The following is a 24,890-nucleotide window of genomic DNA, read 5'->3' as shown; positions in this document are numbered from 1 at the left end:
GATGGAAGTAAAGAATGACAAATCCCGGGCGTTTGAAAGTTGGTGGAAGTGTTACTCAAGCACTTCGTGAATTTCTAAAATGTGCTGTTACCATGGGTTTCAAAGGGAGCTCTGTTATGTAATACAATAGAGAAAAGTGGACGAAGGTAAAACGGTTACTTGATAACTGCGCAGAACCGTATCGACGCGAAGGAATGACTCCGCACATTTACTGACTTTTGTCGGCGTGACGGGCGGCAGCGCTTTCTCGTTGAGAATCACTTGCTGCTCCTTCGCTACAGTTCTCTTCCTGCTCATTTCTTTTCTAGTCAGTTTAGAACGACCTGCTGAGCGCCAAAAAACTGTCCTAAATGTGGTTCTTTCTTTTGACCCTACCATTCTGAAATTCAGTGCTCTCAGTTTCTCATCAAAAAAAGAAATAATGCAAGGGGATAACATTTAGCTGAATAAGGCTATATGTTTATCAACAACATAAAAAACAGCGTTGACAACAAGAAAGGCATTTGACCTCTCACTGCACTACATTTATCTGGAAACGCACCCGTTGTTTTTGCTCTATATAAAGTGCACAGCGTGTAACCACCCGAACGTAGCATTCTGTGTTTTTACGGACGCGAAAGGATACTTTTTGTGGTTTTCAACGAGTATTTAGACAGCAATTTACTGTTTCTTTTACTGAGGTGCTAATGACGTAATAACAATTTCGTAACAGAGGATGCTGTCATCGAGAAAGAAGGAACAACAAAAGGCCAGATATATTAGAAGATATAATCGCCAAAATGTAAATGACTCACATTTTGGCGATGACGAGGGGCGTTTGAAAAGTCCGTACAAAAATAAAAACTACTTACGTGTTAGGGGTAAACCTTCTTTATTTTTCGACGTAGTTTTCTTTTAGACTTATACACTTTGTCCAACGCTGTTCTAATTTGTTGATCCCTTCCGAATAATAGGAATTTTCCAAGTCTGCAAAATAGCTATTAGTTGCTGCAATCACGTCCTCCTTTGAGTAAAATCTTTGTCCCGCCAGCCATTTCTCCAAATTGGGGAACAAATAGTAGTTTGAGGGAGCCAAGTCTGGAGAATAGGGGGGATGTGAAACGAGTTGGAATCCTATTTCCATTAATTTTGCGACCACAACTGCTGAGGTAGTGCTGGTGCATTGTCGTGATGGAAAAGGACTCTTTTGCGGTCTAATCGCTGGCGTTTTTCTTGCAGCTCGGTTTTCAAACGGTCCAATAATGATGAATAATATTCACCTGTAATAGATTAACCCTTTTCCCGATAGTCTATGAGGATTATCCTTTGCGAATCCCAAAAGACAGTCGCCAGAACCTTTCCAGCCGAAGAAATGGTCTTCACCAATTTTGGTGGAAATTCTCCCTTGGTAACCCATTGTTTAGATTGTTCTTTGGTCTCAGGAGTATAGTAATGTATCCATGTTTCATTCACAGTGACGAAACGACGCTTAAAGTCCTGCGGATTCTTCCTGAACAGCTGCAAACCATCCTTGCAACACTTCACACGATTCCGTTTTTGGTCAAGCGTGAGCAATCGCGGAACCCATCTTGCGGATAGCTTTCTCATGTCCAAATGTTTATGCAAAATCTTATGTACCCGTTCAATCGAGATGCTCACAGCACTAGCACTTTAACTCTTCTGTCATCCATCACCATGTCATGGATTTTATAAATGATTTCTGGAATCGTAACCTCCACAGGGCGTCCATCGCTCAGCATCACTTGTGCCCGTATGACCATTCCGAAAATTTTAAAACCACTTTTTAACCGTTCTAATCGAAGGTGCAGAGTCACCGTAATGTTTATCAAGCTTCTCTTTAGTATCCTGAGGCGTTTTGGCTTTTATAAAGTAATGTTTAACCACCACACGAAATTATTTTTCGTCCATTTTTTGACAATCACTCGACTTCCTTGATTCACACGAATGCCAAACACAAAGAAATAGACCAATGTGGCTGAAACTTGGTGTGAGATCTTTCCAAAGATGCTACTAACTAAACATGACCTCGATACGCGCCGGTGGTGCCATCTCTCGGACTTTGCACGCACTTTTCAAACTTCTCTCGTACGTTGCAGCCAAAATATATAGGAATGTGTCTCCAATTGGTTCTTGTGCATGCATGTCGACATCTGAGTTTAGAATACTGATGTTGCTCAAGCTCAGGACAAGACTGCATAGGCTTTTTTAAAGCAATCACAACAGTTATATCCATGACGTTGTGTGCACAATTTAAGGACGAGTCAACTTTCGCATAAAATGTCACTGGGAAGTGATATGGCTTGATGAGATTTTGGTCATACGTAGATAGAACTAATATAGTATAGTACAAAAGGTAACGGAAAGAAATGTGTGATGAAACAAACAGAAATGACTCTTTTATTCAAAGACAATAATTACACTGAAGTCACCGCGATTTATGATGATTGACAACTACTGGCTGGTCCGGTGCTCGTGGACGTGGTGCGTCTAACGCATCCCACACGTGTTCGACGGGATACAAGTCAGGAGTACGGGCGGGCGAGTCCATTCGCCGAATATCCTCTCGTTGCAAAAGCTCCTCCACCTTCACAGTTCGATGCTGTCGCGCATTGCCATCCATAAAAATGACATCAGCGTCGAATTCACCTCTTAAAAGATGCACATGGGGAAGTCGTACGGTGTCACTACGACATTGACCGGTGAGTGTACCGTGTTCAAAGATGTGGACGTCAGTACTTCCAAGAAAAATTATGCCTCCCCACACCATAATACCTGGCCCATCAAAACGATCATGTTCGACAGTGTTTCTGAAATGTTCACACCATTCGCCATATAATGCTACTTCCAACATTGGGAAGACATTCTGCAGCACATCCACAAGCACCAACGACTATTCAGCATTTGTCAACAGCACTTATGGAGGAATGGAACGCCCTATCACAAGAACTGGTTACCAATCTTGTGGCCAGCGGGGCGGCACGTTACGGAGCATGCATTCCGTCTGTGGTAACCACACGCATCCTTAACCCTCTGAGAACCAGTGTTTGCAGCCTGAAACCACCATTTATTAATTTTTTTTTGTACCAATGCCTTTAGCTTTAGCATGAAACGACAGGTGCTGGATACATCTGTTGGTACACTGGGGAACTTCTACGAATAAAGAATATTGTAACAGTCACAGCGTTCAAAGCAATAGTCGGTGCAAAGATTGTGCTGCGTGATTTAGGGAGCTTGTGAAATGCGGTTTCTTTTTTACAGTGGCCATATTAAGGAGATCACTGACGGTGAAAGTAAATATACAGGGTGGTCGGAAATTCCCGTTACAGACTTCTAGGACTTGTAGAGGGGAGTGAGTACATCGTATTTTGAATAGGAACCCATGTCCGGAAACGTCGTCCAACGACACTACGGAGCGTCAAAGTTACAGGCGCGGGCGTCTGTAAATGTACGTATAAACGGGGTGATTCCGTGATGATGTAACAGACTTTCTAGGATGATGGAGAACGATAAATGTATTAATCTGAAGTAAGGATCTCTGTACCGGAAACGAAGGAGTCGAAACTTGTAAACGAAAACCGTTCTGATACCTCTGACAGTTGAGTACATGTACCGGTACTTGTGTTGCGAAGAGTGTAGGGTTGATAACTTTCAGTGGTGATAGTGTGGACAAAAACGAGAAAAAATGTCCAATAAACGTGGGCTCTAAAGTGCGCACCTTAACAGTTATGAACACTTGCTCAGAAGAGGAGATGTTTTACATCAGCGAAGATGAACGGATGGTCATAGCTCTTCAGGTATGCAATTTATAGCCCACGTTTATTTGACATTTTTTCTCGTTTTTGTCCACACTACCACCTCTGAAAGTTACCAGCCCTACACTCTTCGCAACACAAGAACCGGTACATGTATTCAACTGTCAGAGGTATCAGAACGGTTTTCGTTTATAACTTTCGACTCGTTCGTTTCCGGTACAGGGACCCTTACTTCAAATTAAAACATTTATCATTCTCCATCATCCTAGAAAGTCTGTAACGTCATCACGGAATCATCCCGTGTATACGTACATTTACAGACGCCCGTGCATATAACTTTGACGCTCTGTAGTCTCATTGGATGACGTTTCCGGACATGGGTTCTTATTCAAAATACGATGTACTCACTCCCCTCTACAAGTCCTCGACGTCTGTAACGGGAATTTCCGACCACCCTGTATGTATAGCTATTGTAACGTAAATTTGAGTTTGCAGTACTGCTCCTGTGAATAGCTTCGAAATGGAACCACTGGAGCAGTACTTTGTTTTGATACAAGATTTATTAAATTTTAGGTCCATTTTGGCTTGTTATATGGGATAATAATTTGTTTGAGGCATCATGATTTCACGGATGTTTCGTGACGCAGTATTGTGTCTAGGAAAAATGCGAATTCGCTTTCAAATTTTTCACGTGAAATAACTGGTGGTAGGAAACAGTATGTCCTAGTAATTCCAAAGTCAAACAATCTCCTTAAAACAGCTGATTCTTTACTTTCTGCCAGTTTCTTCTTGTAGCCGTTGCTTACTGTGATAATAAATGTTAAGTTTATGAAACATTCTGAAATTATATTCCAAAATGAAACCACCTCCTTAAAACAATTGAGTGTTTAATTTTTGCTGATTTCGTCCTGTATTTTTTGGTTACTAGGATGATAACGGTTAATTTTCTCAAAAATTTTAAAATTATATGTTCTTCATTTTGTTGGGACTCAGACGCTTGAGAAACGTGTTCCGCCATTTGTAATGTCCTGGGGGCCGGCATGAATCGCAGTGACTTCATTGTGATTATGACCTTTAAATAAAAATTTCATTTCTTAAATAATTTATTTCAATATAGAAAACTATTTATGGCTAGAAAGAGCAATTTTCATTACACAGGTGAAGTATGATGACTAGTTTCGGTTACATTCTACAACAACCTTCAAATCGTTCAAATAGAAAAAAATGAGTTGAATAAGCAATGAAAAATATCATCATTAGCTACAGTCATGCGATGACATATTCGTATTATGGTCCAACAAGACTAGGACAGTATGAAGTTCATAGCTTCATTAAGAGAGAGACAGGCTGTAAACAACAATCTCACAAGTCGCACGTAATAAAGCAGGAAAAGAGCAGTTGTATTTGATGCATTTTTTACTAATGTAGCTGGCCTTTTTCCTTCCTAATTACCTGCATCTTGTAAGACTGTAGTTTACAACCTCGCCCTCGAAGATGCTTTGAACAACATAATCTCCTATTCTTATTGGCCCATAACACGTATGCGTGTCATTGAACGACTGTAGCTAATGCTGAAGGTTTTCAATGCATTTTCAAGTCTTTTCACAATTTGAACATTCTGAAAATGGTTCTAGAAAGCAACCGAAACTAGTCATTATAGTTTAATTGTACAATGGAAAGTGCGATCCAGCTATTAAACGTTTTCTGACATTAAGTTTTTTTATTCAGTGAATTACCTTAAGACGGCTTTCTCGCTCCTCACAATGTCAGGCTTCATTTCTGTTCGTCTCATTGGTTATATCTTTCCGCATTACACTGCAGAAGATCTTTTTATGTATGGTCCAAGATTCATCGAGCTATGCTGCTTTGCAGCGACACATCATGTGAAACTTGCTCTCATCCTTAAGTTTTACTCATCAGTGGACATTCATTAGCTTTTGATGGCGACACATGCCTCCCATCGTGCCGCTTATTAATGAACAAAAATAAAAGCTCATCACTTAGATTAATACAAGAAATTAAAATATTATGAAAATACGAACACGAGCAGTAGACTACAGTGAACAAGCTAAGTTAAAAAAAAATATTTCAGTAAAAATAACAACTTTCTTTTATCTGCAGAAATAGTTCAATACGCATGACCTTGCACTATATATGATTTGTAGAAGTAGTCATGTAGATTTTTATATACAGTAATTATTTTGAGACCTGGGAAGGAGACGCATGAAATTTGTGTAAGACAATTACACAAGGGAAAAGGAAAACAGAAATAACACAACGGTGTATTACTACTGCTTTGTGTCAGTGTATAACTTACTTTGCGTACTGCTATGGTGCCAGAACATCTTGAATCTGACGAGCTTAATGTCTGACAAACAACCGTAGTATTTCCCATTTGGCACGTGCAATTACTCACGGCAGTAAAAGAAAGAATACGGCACGTTCTCTTTGTAGCACGTTACGTTGTGGAGCTAGTTAGACCAGTCCGCAAGGTAGTTCGCTGCGTGCAGACTCACTTGTTATACGGCCTGGTGCCGTAGAGGTGTGCCCAGCTGTTGACGAGCCACGTGATGTTGAGGGTTAGGATGGCTCTGGTGAAGTAGCACAGCATCAGTGAAATCCACGGCTGCTCGTTCCACGCGTAGATCGGCACGGCCACAGGCAGCATGATGGAGAATATCGCGTACAGCGTCTTATAGTACCTGCAACACGATCACGTCGTATAAATCAGAAACAACTGTGAGTACATAACGCTTGAGGGGTTCGTCACAGTATCGACAACCCATTTCGTAACCTACGCCTCATCAGACGAAATGGACTTCAAATGGTTCCACACAAATGTGAATAAAATTAGCAGGACAATTTATGCATCAAATAACATGCTTTAAATGACTAGTGAGTCTGTTATGGTCTTCAGTGCTACGACTGATTTTCTGCAGCTCTGTACACTTGACTAACCTGTGCCAACCTCTACACTTCTGAATAACTACTACAGCCAACATCCATTTAAGCCTGCTTGTAATATTCATTCCTTGGTCTCCATCTACAATTTTACCCCTAGCCCCCTCACTCCTCTCATCCACATTTTTCCTCTATTACGAAATTAACGATTTCTTTACATCTGAGAATGTGCTCTATCAACAGATCCTTTGTTTTAGTCAAGTTATGCCACAAATTTCTTTTCTCCCCAGTTATATTGAGCATCTTCTCGTTAGTTACACTATCTACCTATCTAATTTTAAGCATTTTTCTGTAGCACCACATTTCAAAAGCTTCAACTTTCACTTTCTGAATTGCTTATCGCCTACGTTCCACTTCCGTACAGGGCTACACTTCACACAAACGCCTTTGGACAAGACATCGATGTAACAAAATTCCTCTTTTTTAGAAACGATTTTCTTGCTGCTGCCATTATTTATATATATACTCTTTACGTCTTGCTGTCCACACAAAAAATACATCGGGTACTTTTAGTGTCTCACTTCCTGATCTAATTATGTCAGCATCACCTGATCTAATTCGATTACATACCATTACTCTTGTTTTACATTTATTGATAGTAATTTTATAACCATTTTCAAGACACTATCGATTCCATCCAGTTGCTCTTTCAAGCTTTTTGTTATCTCTGATAGAATTACGTCATCGGAAAAGTGCATTATTTTATTTATTGTCCGTGAACTTTAATTCCCATTCCAAATTTCTGTATGTACAGATTGAAGAACATCAGAGAGTGTCTACAGCGCTATCACACTTCCTTCTCAACTACTGGTTCTCTTTCATATCCTTCGACACTTATAACTAGGTGATCTATTAAATGTACAACCAGTCATTACGGAAAATATATTTTTCACCGCAAAAACAAGAACAATGCTGAATCCTAAAAGTAGATTTGTAGTGGGTTAACCTAATTTGGATACTCACCAAGGCTCCAAACACGTTCGATAACACAGCATAAGTTATAAATACACTTGAATAACGTCCAGAGTTAGCAGATAGATTTTATGAAACTGCCGCCAGCTTTATGTTCCCGATCCTATTCCTTTAAGACATTTGGACAATAGTTTTAATCTTTCGAATGCAGGATTACGAATCACAACTTCGAATACAGAAAATTGCTAAGATTGCAGGAAAGAATGATTTATATAGTGCATAGTTTATTATTAGCAGGCTCGAATCCTGCCTCCGGCATGGGTGTGTGTGATGTCCTTAGGTTAGTTAGGTTTAAGTAGTTCTAAGTTCTAGGGGACTGATGACCTCAGAAGTTAAATCCCATAGTGCTCAGAGCCATTTGAATCATATTATTAACAAAGTAAGAGAAATGATAGCGACGAATTAAAGGAAATAAACGTCAGTACCAGGCAGATCTTGAAATCACTTTTCAATAGTATTCGGAGCTACTTTAGTTAACTGCAAGGAACTCGGCCTATAATCCAAGAGACAACTGGGGATAACTCTTGATACTACGAAAACTTTTGAAGAGCAAACATGTTAATACAGTTTCTTTAAAAGCTCTGACACAATAATATGAACGGTGATGACATATTAGATGAATGAAGTACGATAAAGAAATAGAAGGGCTCCTAGTTTGCTTTCAAGTCGTGAACGAATTAAAAGATAAAGCATTCCTAATTGAACAGTAAAAATGTCAGAATATTTTATAAGGTTCATTATATCGACAATTGTATGTACCTTTTACTGTTTTATGACAGAGTTTAAGATAAAAAATAACCGATATCTTGGTCAGATGCATCGCAGTACAAAATGGAAATATACTATAACTCCCAAGGGATTGCCGGCCGGGTTGGCCGAGCGGTTCTAGGCGCTACAGTCTGGAACCGCGCAACCGTTACGGTCGCAGGTTCGAATCCTGCCTCGGGCATGGATGTGTGTGACGTGCTTAGCTTAGTTAGGTTTAAGTAGTTCTAAGTTCTAGGGGACTGATGACCTTAGAAGTTAAGTCCCATAGTGCTCAGAGCCATTTGAACAAGCCAAGGGATTCTGAAATTTCACAAAAATGATTACTTGCAATTAATCACGCGGTACGTGTCACAGTTTTTCGAGACGGTTTTTTGGAAGATTTTTTCACTAGAGCTTGTGAATAGACGTCACTACGCTCTTGATAAATGAATAATATTGAAATATTTCTGTTGCGTGCACTATACTGATGGCCACAGCAATGTACACACATGCTCATAAATTAAGGATAATGCTGATACATGATGAAACAACGCTCTGGTGGGCTGTTTGCGGGATTAAATCACCTCGGGGTATGACCATGCCCTGAATTTGACCTGCGGTCGTCGCACGGTGGCGGTGGCAGCAGTCCACATACGCAGAGGTGTGTTGGTGCATGTCAGAGTAAGGTGCAGCGAGTTAAGTTTGCAGACGTTTTCAGACGTGCTAATGGTGACTGTGTGTTGGAAATGGCTCAAACAACACATATTGATGACGTTATGAGGGGCAGAATACTAGGGCGACTGGAGGCTGGTCAAACACAGCATGTAGTAGCACGGGCCCTCCATATGCCACAAAGTGTATCCTCTAGATTAAGGCAACGATTTCAGCAGACAGAAAACGTGTCCAGGTGCTACAGTACCGAACGTCCACAGTGTACAACACCACAAGGAGACCGATATCTCACCATCAGTGGCCACAGACGGCCACGGAGTACTGCAAGTAGACTTGCTCGGGACGTTACCACAGCCACTTAACAGCTGTCTCCAGACACACAGTCTACAGACGACTGAACAGACATGGTTTATTCGCGCGGAGACCTGCAAGGTGCATTCCACTGACCCCTGGTCACCGGAGAGCCCACAAAGACTGGTGTCAAGAACACAGTACATGGTCATTGGAACAGTGGTCCCAGGTTATGTTCATGGACGAGTCCAGGTATAGTCTGAACAGTGATTCTCACCGGATTTTCATCTGGCGTGAACCAGGAACCAGATACCATCCCCTTAATGTTCTTGAAAGGGACTTGTATGGGGGTCGTGGTTTGTTGGTGTGGGCTGGGATTATGATTGGTGCAAGCACACTCCTACATGTCTTTGACAGAGGAACTGTAACACGTCAGGTGTATCGGGACGTTATTTTGCACCCTTTTCAGGGGTGCAGTGCGTCCTACCTTCCTCATGATGGACGATAACGCACGGCCCCACCGAGCACGTCTGGGATGTTCTCGGTCGACGTATCGCTGCACGTCTTCAACCCCCTAGGACACTTCAGAAGCTCCGACAGGCACTGGTGCAACAATGGGAGGCTATACCTCAACAGCTGCTCGACCACCTGATCCAGAGTATGCCAACCTGTTGTGCGGCGTGTGTACGTGTGCATGGTGATGTCAGGGTACATGCGCAGGAAACATTGGCGTTTTGTAGCACATGTGTTTCGGGACGGTTTTCTCAACTTATCACCAATACCGTGGACTTACAAATCTGTGTCGTGTGTGTTCCCTATGTGCCTATGCTATTAGCGCCAGTTTTGTGTAGTGCCACGTTGTGTGGCACCATATTCTGCAATTATCCTTAATTTATGAGCATGAGTGTACGTGGCAGACAGAGGAAAATTAGAAATAGCGTAATATATTTGAGAAATGTTGGTATTTTACTATGTTAATGATTTCGAATATGTGAGGAAGCGCGTCTAAAAAGGGAGTAGACATTCCTCTACCTTAAAAGCATAGCAACGTTATTCCGGACACCAGTTACGTACACAGAACATAAGGCTTTACTGACTAACGTTCCAGTCACCAAGCTCCTACCGGCGTCGCGCTGTCCACTAATGAACCTATTTTAAAGTACTTCCGTGCCGCTGAAGGCGCCACCGAAAGCTGGAGATGTCTCAGGGCCATAAACACGGCGGGACAAGCCGGGGCGGTACGCTTTCGCTGTCACAGACGCTTAGCACACAACTCGAGCGGCGGAACCAGTACGGCTGCGGTAATATTCAGTTAGGTCAGCGGCATTCCAGGTTTCCAGCTTGACGTCAGACGCGCCGCTTGGCGTAAGCTCAATGAGTCCTGCTCCGTGACGTAAAAACCGCTTTTATTACAGTACGCTCCGCATCTACAACGTCTGTTGTGACTCTTAAAGACACTTCCAATTTTTTTCTGAGATATCCATTAATCAGTACATTGAACGGCAATGCTTATTACTAATTTGCACGTCCTTTGCTATACATGACAGTGAGGATATAACATGTGACATACATTGAATATTATACAACATATTCAGAAAATATTTTTCCCCCACTTTGCAGTCTATTCAGCCCTCTTAGTAGTCCTTCTAATGATTGTCAACAGTAATTCAGAAGAATGCTAATTGTATGTTTTTTTCTTGTTTCTTAGGATAACCGATGGTATAGTGTCGTAACTTTTAGCTCCGCGATTGCCAGAGAAGGTTGTGGGCGGGGAGCAGAGGAAGGAAACTTAGCACTAACAACAATGCAGCAACAGCCCGTGAGGGGGTTGAGGGGGGGGGGGCGAAGAATTTAGAAATCCCTGCCGGCCTTCCGCAGTGCAGGCACCTTAACCTGTCCTTCACGTTTCCGTGAAACCAGATATCCTGTAAGCAAATAAATACGTCTTAAATGCTGTTTGTAATCGAAACAGAAATCGTCTTATGTACTGATATGTTTAAAAAAATCCTCATTGCAACAGTTACGTATACTTATTACAAGAAAAATGAACCGCACGAATTAGAGGAAAGTACAAAAGACAGTAACACAATAGACAACAGTGGCTACCTCACAAAGTACTGTCAGTTTGGTAAAGTTGGCTGCATGCCAAAAATAAATTACAATCAGCAGAAGTTAACATGCTGTACATGGCCGTGAAATAAGTCAATACCTGACGACAGTATTTCAGGATTGATAGTGTTCTGTAAGTAAGACTGTATCAGAAACAGAGCATTCCAGCCATATTAATTGTCGTTTTCAGTGGTTTCCCTAAATTGGCCAGACGAATGCTAGAATGGCTCCTTAAACAGAGCAGAAATATTTCCTCTAACGTCCTTCTCTAATGAAGCTATGTACATACAGATAACGACAAAGATTAATACTGACTTTTTATTTTCAACAATCAATAGTACTATTTAATGGCATACGAGGAACAGATGACGAACACCAGACGTAAGTTTTCCCTTAGCCGTTAATACAATAGTCAGATGACCATTCTCAGGTACCTTACAAAATGACCGCTCACAAACCAAATATATCTTTCGCACGCGGACTCAGATTTTTTCTGGTGGATTCTGGTATCGTTAGTTCTATTAGTAGAGTTCCAATCGCTGATCGAGGAGATCCAGCTTCGAACAGCGTGGAGCGGTGTTCCAGTTGGACGCCAAAGGACGTCACTCACTTGGCTTCATAAGGCATGCTGGAAAAATATTCGGACCTACTCAGACGGGAATGAAGACTCTGACGATGTCTTATTAACCACGACTGTAATCTTTAGGAAGCAAGCATTCCTGTCGATCTTGCACGAAAGATTCAGTCCGTGTTAACGACAGGCAAGATACACTTCATTTTAATCACATGAGACTCAACTATAATTCTGTTTCTCCGTCGAATCACTTAAGGAACAAAGGAGCAATAAAATCCACTGGCTGTTTTTCCTTTTACCCTTGTGCATTCTGGTGCTCCATATAAGCGAATTAATGCAGCTGCCCATCAGAAGGAATTTTCCGTGTCTTGTATGCTGCTTGGTACGACTTCTTGGTTGCGCTGGAAAGACTGTGATGCTCATTTTCGTCCATGCTTGTGACACAAAAACCGGTCTGAAAGTAAAATAATCAATGATGATGGTTGGTCTGCACTTAGATCATTCAGGTAGTTATTGTTTCATAACCGCTTATTTTGACTTTCCTTTCGGAAGTGGCAGCTTCCTGTGACTGGCAACACTGAACAACTAACTGAGATAAGGATTCATATTGTGGCATATTGTTTGCAGTAAATAAACTATTGTTGGATTGGATTTCTTTTCGTATTTCAAAGTTCAAAACAAAACAAAGGAGGCACGATACCAAGACAAAGACAAAGGCAGTACGTTTCGAAATACAATCGTCTCCAACAGTTATAAAATGATGACAAACAAAAAAAAACAATAAAAAAGACACGAAAGCTAATTGAAATAGCCACACTTTGCAGGAAAACAATCATTGCTTCAGTTTGTTTGCTCTTATAGCTACAGTTCTTAGTCTCCTATAAAACGAAGATGTCTGCAGTGCTACAGACTAACAACTGTAGCTGTAAGAGCGATGGAAGGTGGAGGTGGTTAACAGTTTGTCATTCTGTCGTAGGTAAATAACAACAACAATTTTTTGTAAACATCATTTTGGAATAAGTGAAGTTCAAATAGGGGGCCGAGTTCTACGTATTTATTGTTGTATATTCAAAGGAATAGATAAGAAATCCTAGCTGAGGTTCACCGTAGGTAATATCGTCGCGCAAAAAGCTTCGTGCATCTCAGGCGACCAGCTGCATGCTTTCTTCCAGCCACTCGTCACAGGAAAGAGTGTTTGTAGTGATGCAGTAGACACATCAACATGACAAAGGCCAAAACAAAGGAGAACCCCTCTCTCTCTAGTCATGAATTAGCAGAAGAAACTACTACGAATTCTGTCCCAAGAGTCATATACACTCCTGGAAATTGAAATAAGAACACCGTGAATTCATTGTCCCAGGAAGGGGAAACTTTATTGACACATTCCTGGGGTGAGATACATCACATGATCACACTGACAGAACCACAGGCACATAGACACAGGCAACAGAGCATGCACAACGTCAGCACTAGTACAGTGTATATCCACCTTTCGCAGCAATGCAGGCTGCTATTCTCCCATCGAGACGATCGTACAGATGCTGGATGTAGTCCTGTGGAACGGCTTGCCATGCCATTTCCACCTGGCGCCTCAGTTTGACCAGCGTTCGTGCTGGACGTGCAGACCGCGTGAGACGACGCTTCATCCAGTCCCAAACATGCTCAATGGGGGACAGATCCGGAGATCTTGCTGGCCAGGGTAGTTGACGTACACCTTCTAGAGCACGTTGGGTGGCACGGGATACATGCGGACGTGCATTGTCCTGTTGGAACAGCAAGTTCCTTGCCGGTCTAGGAATGGTAGAACGATGGGTTCGATGACGGTTTGGATGTACCGTGCACTATTCAGTGTCCCCTCGACGATCACCAGTGGTGTACGGCCAGTGTAGGAGATCGCTCCCCACACCATGAGGCCGAGTGTTGGCCCTGTGTGCCTCGGTCGTATGCAGTCCTGATTGTGGCGCTCACCTGCACGGCGCCAAACACGCATACGACCATCATTGGCACCAAGGCAGAAGCGACTCTCATCGCTGAAGACGACACGTCTCCATTCGTCCCTCCATTCACGCCTGTCGCGACACCACTGGAGGCGGGCTGCACGATGTTGGGGCGTGAGCGGAAGACGGCCTAACGGTGTGCGGGACCGTAGCACAGCTTCATGGAGACGGTTGCGAATGGTCCTCGCCGATACCCCAGGAGCAACAGTGTCCCTAATTTGCTGGGAAGTGGCGGTGCGGTCCCATACGGCACTGCGTAGGATCCTACGGTCTTGGCGTGCATCCGTGCGTCGATGAGGTCCGGTCCCAGGTCGACGGGCACGTGCACCTTCCGCCGACCACTGGCGACAACATCGATGTACTGTGGAGACCTCACGCCCCACGTGTTGAGCAATTCGGCGGTACGTCCACCCGGCCTCCCGCATGCCCACTATACGCCCTCGCTCAAAGTCCGTCAACTGCACATACGGTTCACGTCCACGCTGTCGCTGCATGCTACCAGTGTTAAAGACTGCGATGGAGCTCCGTATGCCACGGCAAACTGGCTGACACTGACGGCGGCGGTGCACAAATTCTGCGCAGCTAGCGCCATTCGACGGCCAACACCGCGGTTCCTGGTGTGTCCGCTGTGCCGTGCGTGTGATCATTGCTTGTACAGCCCTCTCGCAGTGTCCGGAGCAAGTATGGTGGGTCTGACACACCGGTGTCAATGTGTTCTTTTTTCCATTTCCAGGAGTGTAGTACAGATTGAGGAAGACTTCATGAAGTACAGTATCCGAAACTTATATAACACTTTTCACGAAAATCATAGCAAGTGCAATCACCCAAGCCTGTTCTTCAAGGGCCCCGATAGAAAAGTTGCCAATAATAATAACTACCATACTACAGCGAATTATTTCGAATTCTTCCTTCAGGAACTGGCCTCCATCATGATTCATTTACCCCTGAAGAGAAAAAAATTAGACTATCACACACTGACGTAAGAAAATCAAGGCACCAGGGAATGATCGATACTTGTAACCACGCAGGGAACTAGCGTATCGATAAAATAGGATAATCCGCAGAATTTTGGAAAATTATAACCTTCCACGTGGCCTGTCATTCGCACTTACAAGACAGCGTAACGCAGCAAATGACTGATATTAGCTTTTGTAATACAGAGAACAGTTATGTACTAACCGCACTTTTGAAAATAGGAAACATTCCACGTTTTGGCCCTAAATGCCCCCATTGGGCCCGTCCGAGCACCGTGTCACTCTCCATCAATCACGCCACTGAATGCGTCACGGAGATGCATGTGCTCAGAAAACCGGTCTCCCGGTCGTTGTCGGGTTTCTTTACCTCGGAACCGCAGCTACACGCCACGTGTGCGTGCGACAGGCATAACAGCGCACCAGTTCAGTCGAAAGAAATAGAAACACCTTTTCTATCCCCTTACGCTGCCTGTAAGTAGTTATAAGAAATACAAGTTGAGCATTTTAAGGTAGGACTATCCTGTCAGCTCTTCAAAGGGTGCGCCAGCAGGTGTTGGTTGCACGATTTGGTTTCCGCAATGTAAGACAGATTGCGCTAATGCTTGGGTACCATCCTAGACAGGTGTTCGTAATTCGTAAGAGATGTCACCATTAACAAGTGCGCAATAGTTGTTGACAAGACTATACTGACGTTTGTAAAGTAAGTGTGTTTGCAACGTACTCGTCGTTACGCGACTTCGAGTACTTTTCCTAAATACATTTTGTCCTCCTCGAGGCATGCTGTTGGATTTTTCTTATGTAGTCAGTATTCTTTTCTACATGAAGGTTTAACTCTCTTGGAAATGAAATGTGAAATGATGTATGGCATTGTTGGCTGGGAGGCCCCTTCGGGGAAGTTCGGCCGCCGTATTGCAAGTCCTTTTTATGTGACGCCACATCAGCGACTGGCGAGTCAATGATGATGGACACACAACACCCAGTCCCCTGCCAGGAATCGAACCCGAGCCCCTGTGTGGTAGGCGGTAACGCTACCGCTATGCTGCGGAGGCGGACGTTTAATTCTCTTACCAACAATGAACGGCAAAAATGAAAATAGATCAGGAGACTAGGGAGAAAGTAGCGAATTTGGACTGCAATGCCACTAGAGGAAATACAGTACAGCGGATGTGAATAAGTAGACAATTTCCAGAATCGCGTATCGATGGCCATTTGCTCTTTTCTGTGAACATCTCCATATTGCTGGCTAAATTAGATGTAATGAGATTCAAAATCCCTGATAATAATAACAAAAGATGATTTTTTCAAAATCTTTCTCTTGGTATAGCGGGAGAACATCTGACGCAAACATAAGCCTCGATCGCTTCCCAACGACACTGACTGCTTTTTGAATGGGACAGGAGTGAAGGAGCGTAGATCTGGCAAACGGAAAGATCTATAATTAGTTACATATGTGCCAGGAATAAAGTAACAGAACAAAAATATGTGTGTGCAATGCCGCAAGAACGTTTGCAAGAAAGATAACACCATGGAGCACAAAATGTGCCCAAATGAATGTGAACAGTAGATGGAAGCCGATTACTTAATTAATCATTCATCTCACGTGATTTGTAAACGTTGTACCTTTAATCAAAAGCAGTCAACTGTCTATATGGGACTTCACTCTATATAGGATACAAAATTTCTCAATGAGAATGATAAATGACCTAATCCACTAATTGTGACCTAAAAGTCGCAAGGTATCTCGACCCATGAAAATTTGAAGTGCGTCCACCAAAATGTTAAGATGTCATACTGCGACTTGCAGTGGAGTGTACGCTGTGACGTCCCATAGTGCTCAGAGCCATTTGTACGCTGTGACGAATATCTCCGACAAGTTCGACACTAAGTTTTAAGTGACACAATACCGTACTTACATTATTTCATCAAAATCACGAGATATACGAGGGTGAGTCAAATGAAAACCTTAGATATTATGTAAATAATATTTATTGTGCAGGAGTGGTACAAAGCTGTATCACTTTCCAACATAATCTCCCCCACGCTCAATGCAAGTCATCCAGCGCTTACAAAGTGCATAAATTCCTTTAGAAAAAAATTCTTTTGGTAGTCCGCGCAACCACTCATGCACCGCGTAGCGTACCTCTTAATCAGAACGGAACTTCTTTCCTCCCATTGAGTCTTTGAGTGGTCCAAACATATGAAAATCACTTGGGGCAAGGTCTGGTGAGTATGGTGGATGAGGAAGACACTCAAAATGCAGGTCTGTGATTTTTGCAACTGTTGTACTGGCTGTGTGGGGTCTTGCATTGTTATGTTGCAAAAGGACACCTGCTGACAGCAATCAACGTCGCTTTGATTTGATTGCGGGCCGCAGATGATTTTTTAGGAGATCTGTGTATGGTGCACTGGTGACAGTGCTCCCTCTAGGCATGTAATGCTCCAAAATGACGCCTTTTTCGTCCGAAAAGAGAGTCAGCATAACCTTCCCATCTGATGTTTCTGTTCGAAACTTCTTTGGTTTTTGTGATGAGGAATGGCGCCATTCCTTTCTCACTCTCTTCGTTTCCAGTTGGTGGAAGTGAATCCAAGTTTTGTTCCCAGTAACGATTCTTGCAAGAAAGCTATCACCTTCTCGTTCAAAGCACCGAAGAAGTTCTTCACAAGCATCAACACGTCGTTGTCTCATTTCAGGAGTCAGCTGCCGTGGCACCCATCTTGCAGACATTTTTTGAAACTGGAACACATCATGCACAATGTGCTGTGCTGACCCATGACTAATTTGTAAACATGCTGCAATGTCATTCAGTGTCACTCGGCGGTTTTGCTTCACTACGGCTTCAACTGTTCAATGTTCTGTGGAGTCAACTCGTTGTGCCTGATCTGAACGAGGAGCATCTTCTACTGAAGTCACACCATATGCGAACTTCCTACTCCATTCGTAGACTTGCTGTAGTGACAAACATGCATCGCCGTACTGAACCTTGATTTTTCGATGAATTTCAATAGGTTTCACACCTTCACTACGCAAAAACCGAACAACAGAACACTGTTCTTCCCTGGTGCAAATCGCAAGTGTGGCGGCCATCTTTATACTGATACTGGGACGATATGTGTGCATGTGCACTATGTTGCCACCTACAGGCCATTCTGCGCGCTGTTTGTAGCACGCTTACCAACTTACAGGATAACGGCGCCAAATTTTAAATTTGTTATTACAAATTTAAGGTTTTCATTTGACTCACCCTCGTAAGATCTCTGTACAATAATAATAAAAGATTGTGCAATAACACACCATAAAATACAGTAAGTCTTGCTGGAACTGTTCCAGACCATAATAATAAACGCTTTGGCTGTAAAGTGCTACTACGAGATTAGAAGTTTGGCACAGCAGAGGATGCCGTGGCGGGCGGTATCAAACCACTCAGACTTCCTCAGTAAAAGTGTCACTTACTTCTTTTGGAACATAACGAAGGCGTCCTGCTCGAGGTCCGTCAGGTCGATGGTCTTGCCGAGCCGGATGACGTCAGGGTGCTTGCGCACCATGAGCCAGCCGATGTGCGAGAAGAAGAAGCCCCTGGTGGCGTTGTGCGGGTCGGCGTCCGTGTCGCTGTACTTATGGTGCTGCCGGTGGTCGCGCACCCAGATGTACAGACAGTTCTGCAAACGCACACACGCGCCCTCAGTCTCCGGCTCTGCAGGCCACAAAAGCACTTGCTACATCTAGTAAGCTAAACCTAAACTAAACTCAGCCCGAACAAGGCATGAAGGCCCAACGGAGCCGACCGGTCGCCGTGTCATCCTCAGTCCACAGGCGTCACTGGATACGGATATGGAGGGGCAAGTGGTCAGCACACCGCTCTCCCGGCAGTATTTCAGTTTACAAGACCGGAACAGCTGCATCTCAGTCAAGTAGCTACTTAGCGTGCCTTACAAGGGCTGAGTGCACCCTGCTTACCAACAGCGCTCCGCAGACCGGATGGTCACTCGTCCAAGTGATACCCCAGCGCAGCGCTCAACTTCGGTGATCTGACGGGAACCGGTGTTACCACTGCTGCAAGGCCCTTGGCGTACATTTAATAAGCAACTTCTGCAATTCTTCTACGTCAGCAAAATTTCTTTGCCGTTCCGAATTTCGCCATGTAGTTATCCTCTCTGTAGCCCCAATTTCAAGTGAACCACTCCTGAATACAAGGGCAAATATCACAGCAGTCCTCCTTGAACGTTTTTTTTTCAATATGCTTCGCCTGAAGCACTAGCTCATTACCCAGCGTCGCCTGATTGTTTATTTCCATGACACCCCTTTCTCACTCATGTCTTGGCAGTAATGTTGAAACATTGGGCGCACTATCACCAACCAGACAAAGATACAGAAGGCGTTTGGATATGACATTACTATGTCATTTTCATTTGTTTCTCAAGTAATCACCTTCCAAATACTGCCCGCACTCCCACACAAGAGTCTTAGCCAAGTCCTACCCCAGTGTTTCTACAAATTGTAACTGACTAATGGTGGAAATTGTTTCATCCCTAACATCGTGCATTAACAGTGTGTTTGAAAGTATTTGTGATGAAAGTCCAGGGGTGAGAGGCCTCGTCATGGGGAACATCTTCTGTTAGAGAGAAAATGTTCACCGACGCTTTCCAGTAACGCTAGGCGTCCTTTAGTATTCAAAAGGACTGTTGTTGTTGTGGTCTTCAGTAATGAGACGGTTTGATGCAACTCTCCCTACAGCCTACATCCTTCAGAATCTGCTTAGTGTATTCATCTCTTGGCCTCCCTCTACGATTTTTACCCTCCACGCTGCCCTCCAATCCTAAATTGGTGATCCCTCGATGTCTCAGAACATGCCCTACCAACCGATCCCTTCTTCTAGTCAAGTTGAGCCACATGCTCCTCTTCTCCCCAATTCTATTCAATACCTCCTCATTAGTTATGTGATCTTCTCATCTAATCTTCAGCATTCCTCTGTAGCACCAGATTTCAAAAGCTTCTATTCTCTTCTTGTCTAAACTATTTATCGTCCACGTTTCATTTCCATACATGGCTACACTCCATACAAATACTTTCAGAAACGACTTCCTGACACTTAAATCTATACTCGATGTTAAAAAACTTTTCTTCTTCAGAAACGCTTTTCTTGCCATTGCCAGTCTACATTTTATATCCTCTCTACTTCGACCATCATTAGTTATTTTGCTACACAAATAGCAAAACTCCTTTACTACTTTAAGTGTCTCATTCCCTACTCTAATTCCCTCAGCATCACCCGATTTAATTCGCCTACATTCCATTATCCTCGTTTTGCTTTTGTTGATGTTCATCTTATACCCTCCTTTCAAGACACTGTCCATTCCGTTCAACTGCTCTTCCAAGTCCTTTGCTGTCTCTGACAGAATTACAATGTCATCGGCGAACCTCCAAGTTTTTATTTCTTCTCCATGGATTTTAATACCTACTCCAAACTTTTCTTTTGTTTCCTTTATTGCTTGCTCAATATACGGATTGAATAGCATCGGGGATAGGCTACAACCATGTCTCACTCCCTTCCCAACCACTGCTTCCCTTTCATGCCCCTCGACTCTTATAACTGCCATCTGGTTTCTGTACAAATTGTAAATAGCCTTTCGCTCGCTGTATTTTACCCCTGCCACCTTCAGAATTTGAAAGAGAGTATTCCAATCAACATTGTCAAAAGCTTACTCTAAGTCTACAAATGCTAGAAACGTAGGTTTGCCTTTACTTAATCTTTCTTCTAAGATAAGTCGTAGGGTCAGTATTCCTCACGTGTTCCAACGTTTCTACGGATCCAAACTCATCTTCCCCGAGGTCGGCTTCTATCAGTTTTTCCATTCGTCTGTAAAGAATTCGCGTTAGTATTTTGCAGCCGTGACTTATTACACTGATAATTCGGTAATTTTCACATCTGTCAACACCTGCTTTCTTTGGGATTGGAATCATTATATTCTTCTTGAAGTCTGAGGGAATTTCGCCTGTCTCATACATCTTGCTGGCTAGATGGTAGAGTTTTGTTAGGCCTGGCTATCCCAAGGCTTCTAATGGAATGTTGTCTACTCCGGGGGCCTTGTTTCGACTCAGGTCTTTCAGCGCTCTATGAAACTCTTCATGCAGTATCGTATCTCCCATTTCATCATCATCTACATCCTCTTCCATTTCCATAATTTTGTCCTCAAGTACATCGCCCTTGTATAGACCCTCTATATACCCCTTCCACCTTTCTGCTTTCCCTTCTTTGCTTAGAACTGGGTCTTCATCTGAGCTCTTCTTATTCATACAAGTGGTTCTCCTTTCTCCAAAGGTTTCTTTAATTTTCCTTTAGGCAGTATCTATCTTACCCCTAGTGAGATAAGCCTCTACATCCTTACATTTGTCCTCTAGCCATCCATGCTTAGTCATTTTGCACTTCCTGTCGATCTCATTTTTGAGACATTTGTATTCCTTTTTGTCTGCTTTATTTACTGCATTTTTATATTTTCTCCTTTCATCAATTAAATTCAATATTTCTTCTGTTACCCGAGGGTTTCTACCAGCCCTCGTCTTTTTATCTACTCGATCCTCTGCTGCCTTCACTACTTCATCCCTCAAAGCTACCCATTCTTCTTCTACTGTATTTCTTTCCCCCATTCTTGTCAATTGTTCCTTTATGCTCTCCCTGAAACTCTCTACAACCTCTGGTTCTTTCAGTTTATCCAGGTCCCATCTCCTTAAATTCCCATCTTTTTGCAGTTTCTTCAGTTTTAATCTACAGTTCATAACCAATGGATTGTGGTCAGAGTCCACATCTGCCTCTGGAAATGTCTTACAATTTAAAACCTGGTTCCTAAATCTCGGTCTTACCATTACATAATGTATCTGATACCTTTTAGTATCTCCAGGGTTCTACCATGTAGACAACCTTCTTTCAAGATTCTTGAACCAAGTGTTAGCTATGATTCAGTTATGCTCTGTGCACAATTCTACCAGGCGGCTTCCTCTTTCATTTCTTAGCCCCAGTCCATATTCACCTACTATGTTTCCTTCTCTCCTTTTTCCTACTCTCGAGTTCCAGTCACCCATGACTACTAAATTTTCGACTCCCTTCACTACCTGAATAATTTCTTTTATCTCAACATACATTTCATCAATTTCTTCATCTGCAGAGCTAGTTGGCATATAAACTTGTACTACTGTAGTAGGCGTGGGCTTCGTATCTATCTTGGCCACAATAATGCGTTCACTATGCTGTTTGTAGTAGCTTACCCGTACTCCTATTTTTTATTCATTATTAAACCTAGTCCTGCATTACCCCTATTTGATTTTGTATTTATAACCCTGTATTCACCTGACCAAAAGTCTTGTTCCTCCTGCCACCGAACTTCACTAATTCCCACTATATCTAACCTATCCATTTCCCTTTTTAAATTTTCTAACCTACCTGCCAGATTAAGGGATCTGACATTCCACGCTCCGATCCGTAGAACGCCAGTTTTCTTTCTCCTTATAATGACGTCCTCTTGAGTAGTCCGCGCCCGGAGATCCGAATGGGGGACTATTTTACCTCCGGAATATTTTACCCAAGAGGGCGCCATCATCATTTAATCATACAGTAAAGCTTCATGCCCTCGGGAAAAATTACGGCTGTATTTTCCCCTTGCTTTAAGCCGTTCGCAGTACCAGAACAGCAAGGCCATTTTGGTTAGTGTTACAAGGCCAGATCTGTCAATCATCCAGACTGTGGCCCCTGCAACTACTGAAAAGGCTGCTGCCCCTCTTCAGGGACCACTCGTTTGTCTGGCCTCTCAACAGATACCCCTCCGTTGTGGTTGCACCTACGGTACGGCTATCTGTATCGTTGAGGCACGCAAGCCTCCCCACCAACGGCAAGGTCCCTGATTCATGATGGGGTGAGGGGGGGGGGGGGGCAAAAGGACTAGGAAGACGAAATTTCACCGAACTAGCAGGGTTTACTAACCAGGTATTGAGCTACTAAGATCACCAGTAAACTGATAGTGAGACACAGTGATTTTCAAGAAGGAAATAGTAAGAAAAATTGGTTCTATATGAAGAAAGAAAGTTTAGAAACAAATCAGGAGCTTGGATTTTGCTCGGCCTACCGCACCAACTGCATGACAGGCAACACAAACTGCATACGAACGCTGCAGAATGTCTACACCGTACTGCCTCTCAGTAAATGGTCAGCAAACACTTTGTCTCTAACAAAAGTTGTCAGCCATGAGGCGATCTATCGCCGTTCGATTTTGTTAAATTTGAAACACCCTTTATACACGAGGTCTGAAAATAAAGTAGTGGCAACGCAGTATTTAATAAGCTATCACATGCAGCTCCATTACATTTCGTCAGTGTAGTTAACTGCGAAATCTGTTGCCTTTGGTCAGATGTCGGAAAGTCGTTGGGAACCATTGGCAAGATGTACACTGTTGATTGACAGCGACAAAGCGCCCTACTGCGAGGAGTTCACATGCAACGTCAGGCTTCGGAGGGGTTTCTTCGCGGAGTCAGATCCAAGTCACAAGAACTCATTTGCGGTGTGTACTGAAGGTGTTGCTAGATTTCCCAGTGCCCCGCTGCAATAAGAGTTTGACATTGCTTGCGACATGACAACACGACAGGGCGGTCGTCTCGCAACAAACGTGGACGTTTGTGCCGCATATTTCGCTCCAGATGTCGGCGGTAGTAGTCACTGTTGCTGATCTGTCCCTCAGGCACAACATGTGTATCAATAACACCATCTGAGTCGTATGCCACAATCAGCATAAGCTTCACCCGACTGGGTTTCTAATGAAATTTCTACAGACGTCGCTGACCTGGGTGATGTCATTAATTCGACTGACACAGGGCTCGCAAGTTCGTTCCCAAGTCTCATCAAGGAGTGACAGCACGTTGCAGACATGCGTCGATTTGTTTCGGCATCTCTCAAGATGGATGCCAGTCAGTGTATACCAGTACCGTTTCCGTATGTCGGTGAATCGATGTGGAACCCAAAGAGACGTAATTTTTCCTTATGTTAAGACATTTCGCCAGTGAGTGCCACACCGTTTGATCACTTAGCCCAACCTCTACTAGCCGGCTGGAGTGGCCGAGCGGTTCTAGGCGCTACAGTCTGGAACCGCGCGACCGCTACGGTCGCAGGTTCGAATCCTGCCTCGGGAATGGATGTGTGTGATGTCCTTAGGTTAGTTAGGTTTAAGTAGTTCTAAGTTCTAGGGGGCTGATGACCTCAGCAGTTAAGTCCCATAGTGCTCAGAGCCATTTGAACCAACCTCTACTGTTAATAACTGGCCAGTCCATCGATGTTCTAAGGAAACGAGACCACTCATGTTGACAGCCTGGCTTGAGGAATGAACAGCCGGCCCCTGCGGTGCAAAGCTGTAGTCTCATCCCGACCCGCACGGAACGCCGTGGTCCATCGTGCAATTATCCTATGCTGCAATGCATTCTTGCCACTGGTTCCAAGAAAGTCTAGAGAACATTCTGACACTTCAACGCAAAACAGCAACAACATTCCCAACTGGATGCCCCCCAAGCAACATGTCGACTACAGCGCCACCTGATCGCTCCCAAATCCTATTTGCGCATGCTCGATCTCCTGCAGGAGGATAGGGATAACGCACCCCTAGCAGTGGGGGTGCGGGTTGCATCTGTGTACCTGAGTGGTGATAGGCTGATTGTTAACATCATACTTCACTCACGGAGGGTCTCGTGCAGATTAGCGTTGAGGTTCAAAAATGGTTCAAGTGGCTCTGAGCACTATGGGACTTATAGATGGGTAGTTGCACCAATTCTTCAGTTTACCAGTCTGTCTAGATGGAAGAGGACGTCAAC

The 24,890-nt window shown here is 43.5% G+C and overlaps 1 protein-coding gene across 1 annotated transcript in view; it reads right to left on the bottom strand.

The window, feature by feature from the left end:
* The window catches only part of LOC124796076 (acyl-CoA Delta-9 desaturase-like), a 145,535-nt gene that overhangs the window by 27,729 nt on the left and 92,916 nt on the right, over window positions 1–24,890 (bottom strand). Inside the window, exons 4-5 of the mRNA XM_047260162.1 lie at window positions 18,501–18,706; window positions 6,269–6,454 (exon numbers count right to left, since the gene is read on the bottom strand). Of these exons, the coding sequence (XP_047116118.1) occupies window positions 6,269–6,454; window positions 18,501–18,706 (392 nt within the window). The remainder of the gene's footprint in view (window positions 1–6,268; window positions 6,455–18,500; window positions 18,707–24,890) is intronic.

This window comes from Schistocerca piceifrons, chromosome 4, assembly GCF_021461385.2.
Source record: "Schistocerca piceifrons isolate TAMUIC-IGC-003096 chromosome 4, iqSchPice1.1, whole genome shotgun sequence".
Taxonomy (NCBI): domain Eukaryota; kingdom Metazoa; phylum Arthropoda; class Insecta; order Orthoptera; family Acrididae; genus Schistocerca; species Schistocerca piceifrons.
Note: the sequence above shows the minus strand (reverse complement) of the source record. Positions and strands in the feature narration are given on the sequence as shown.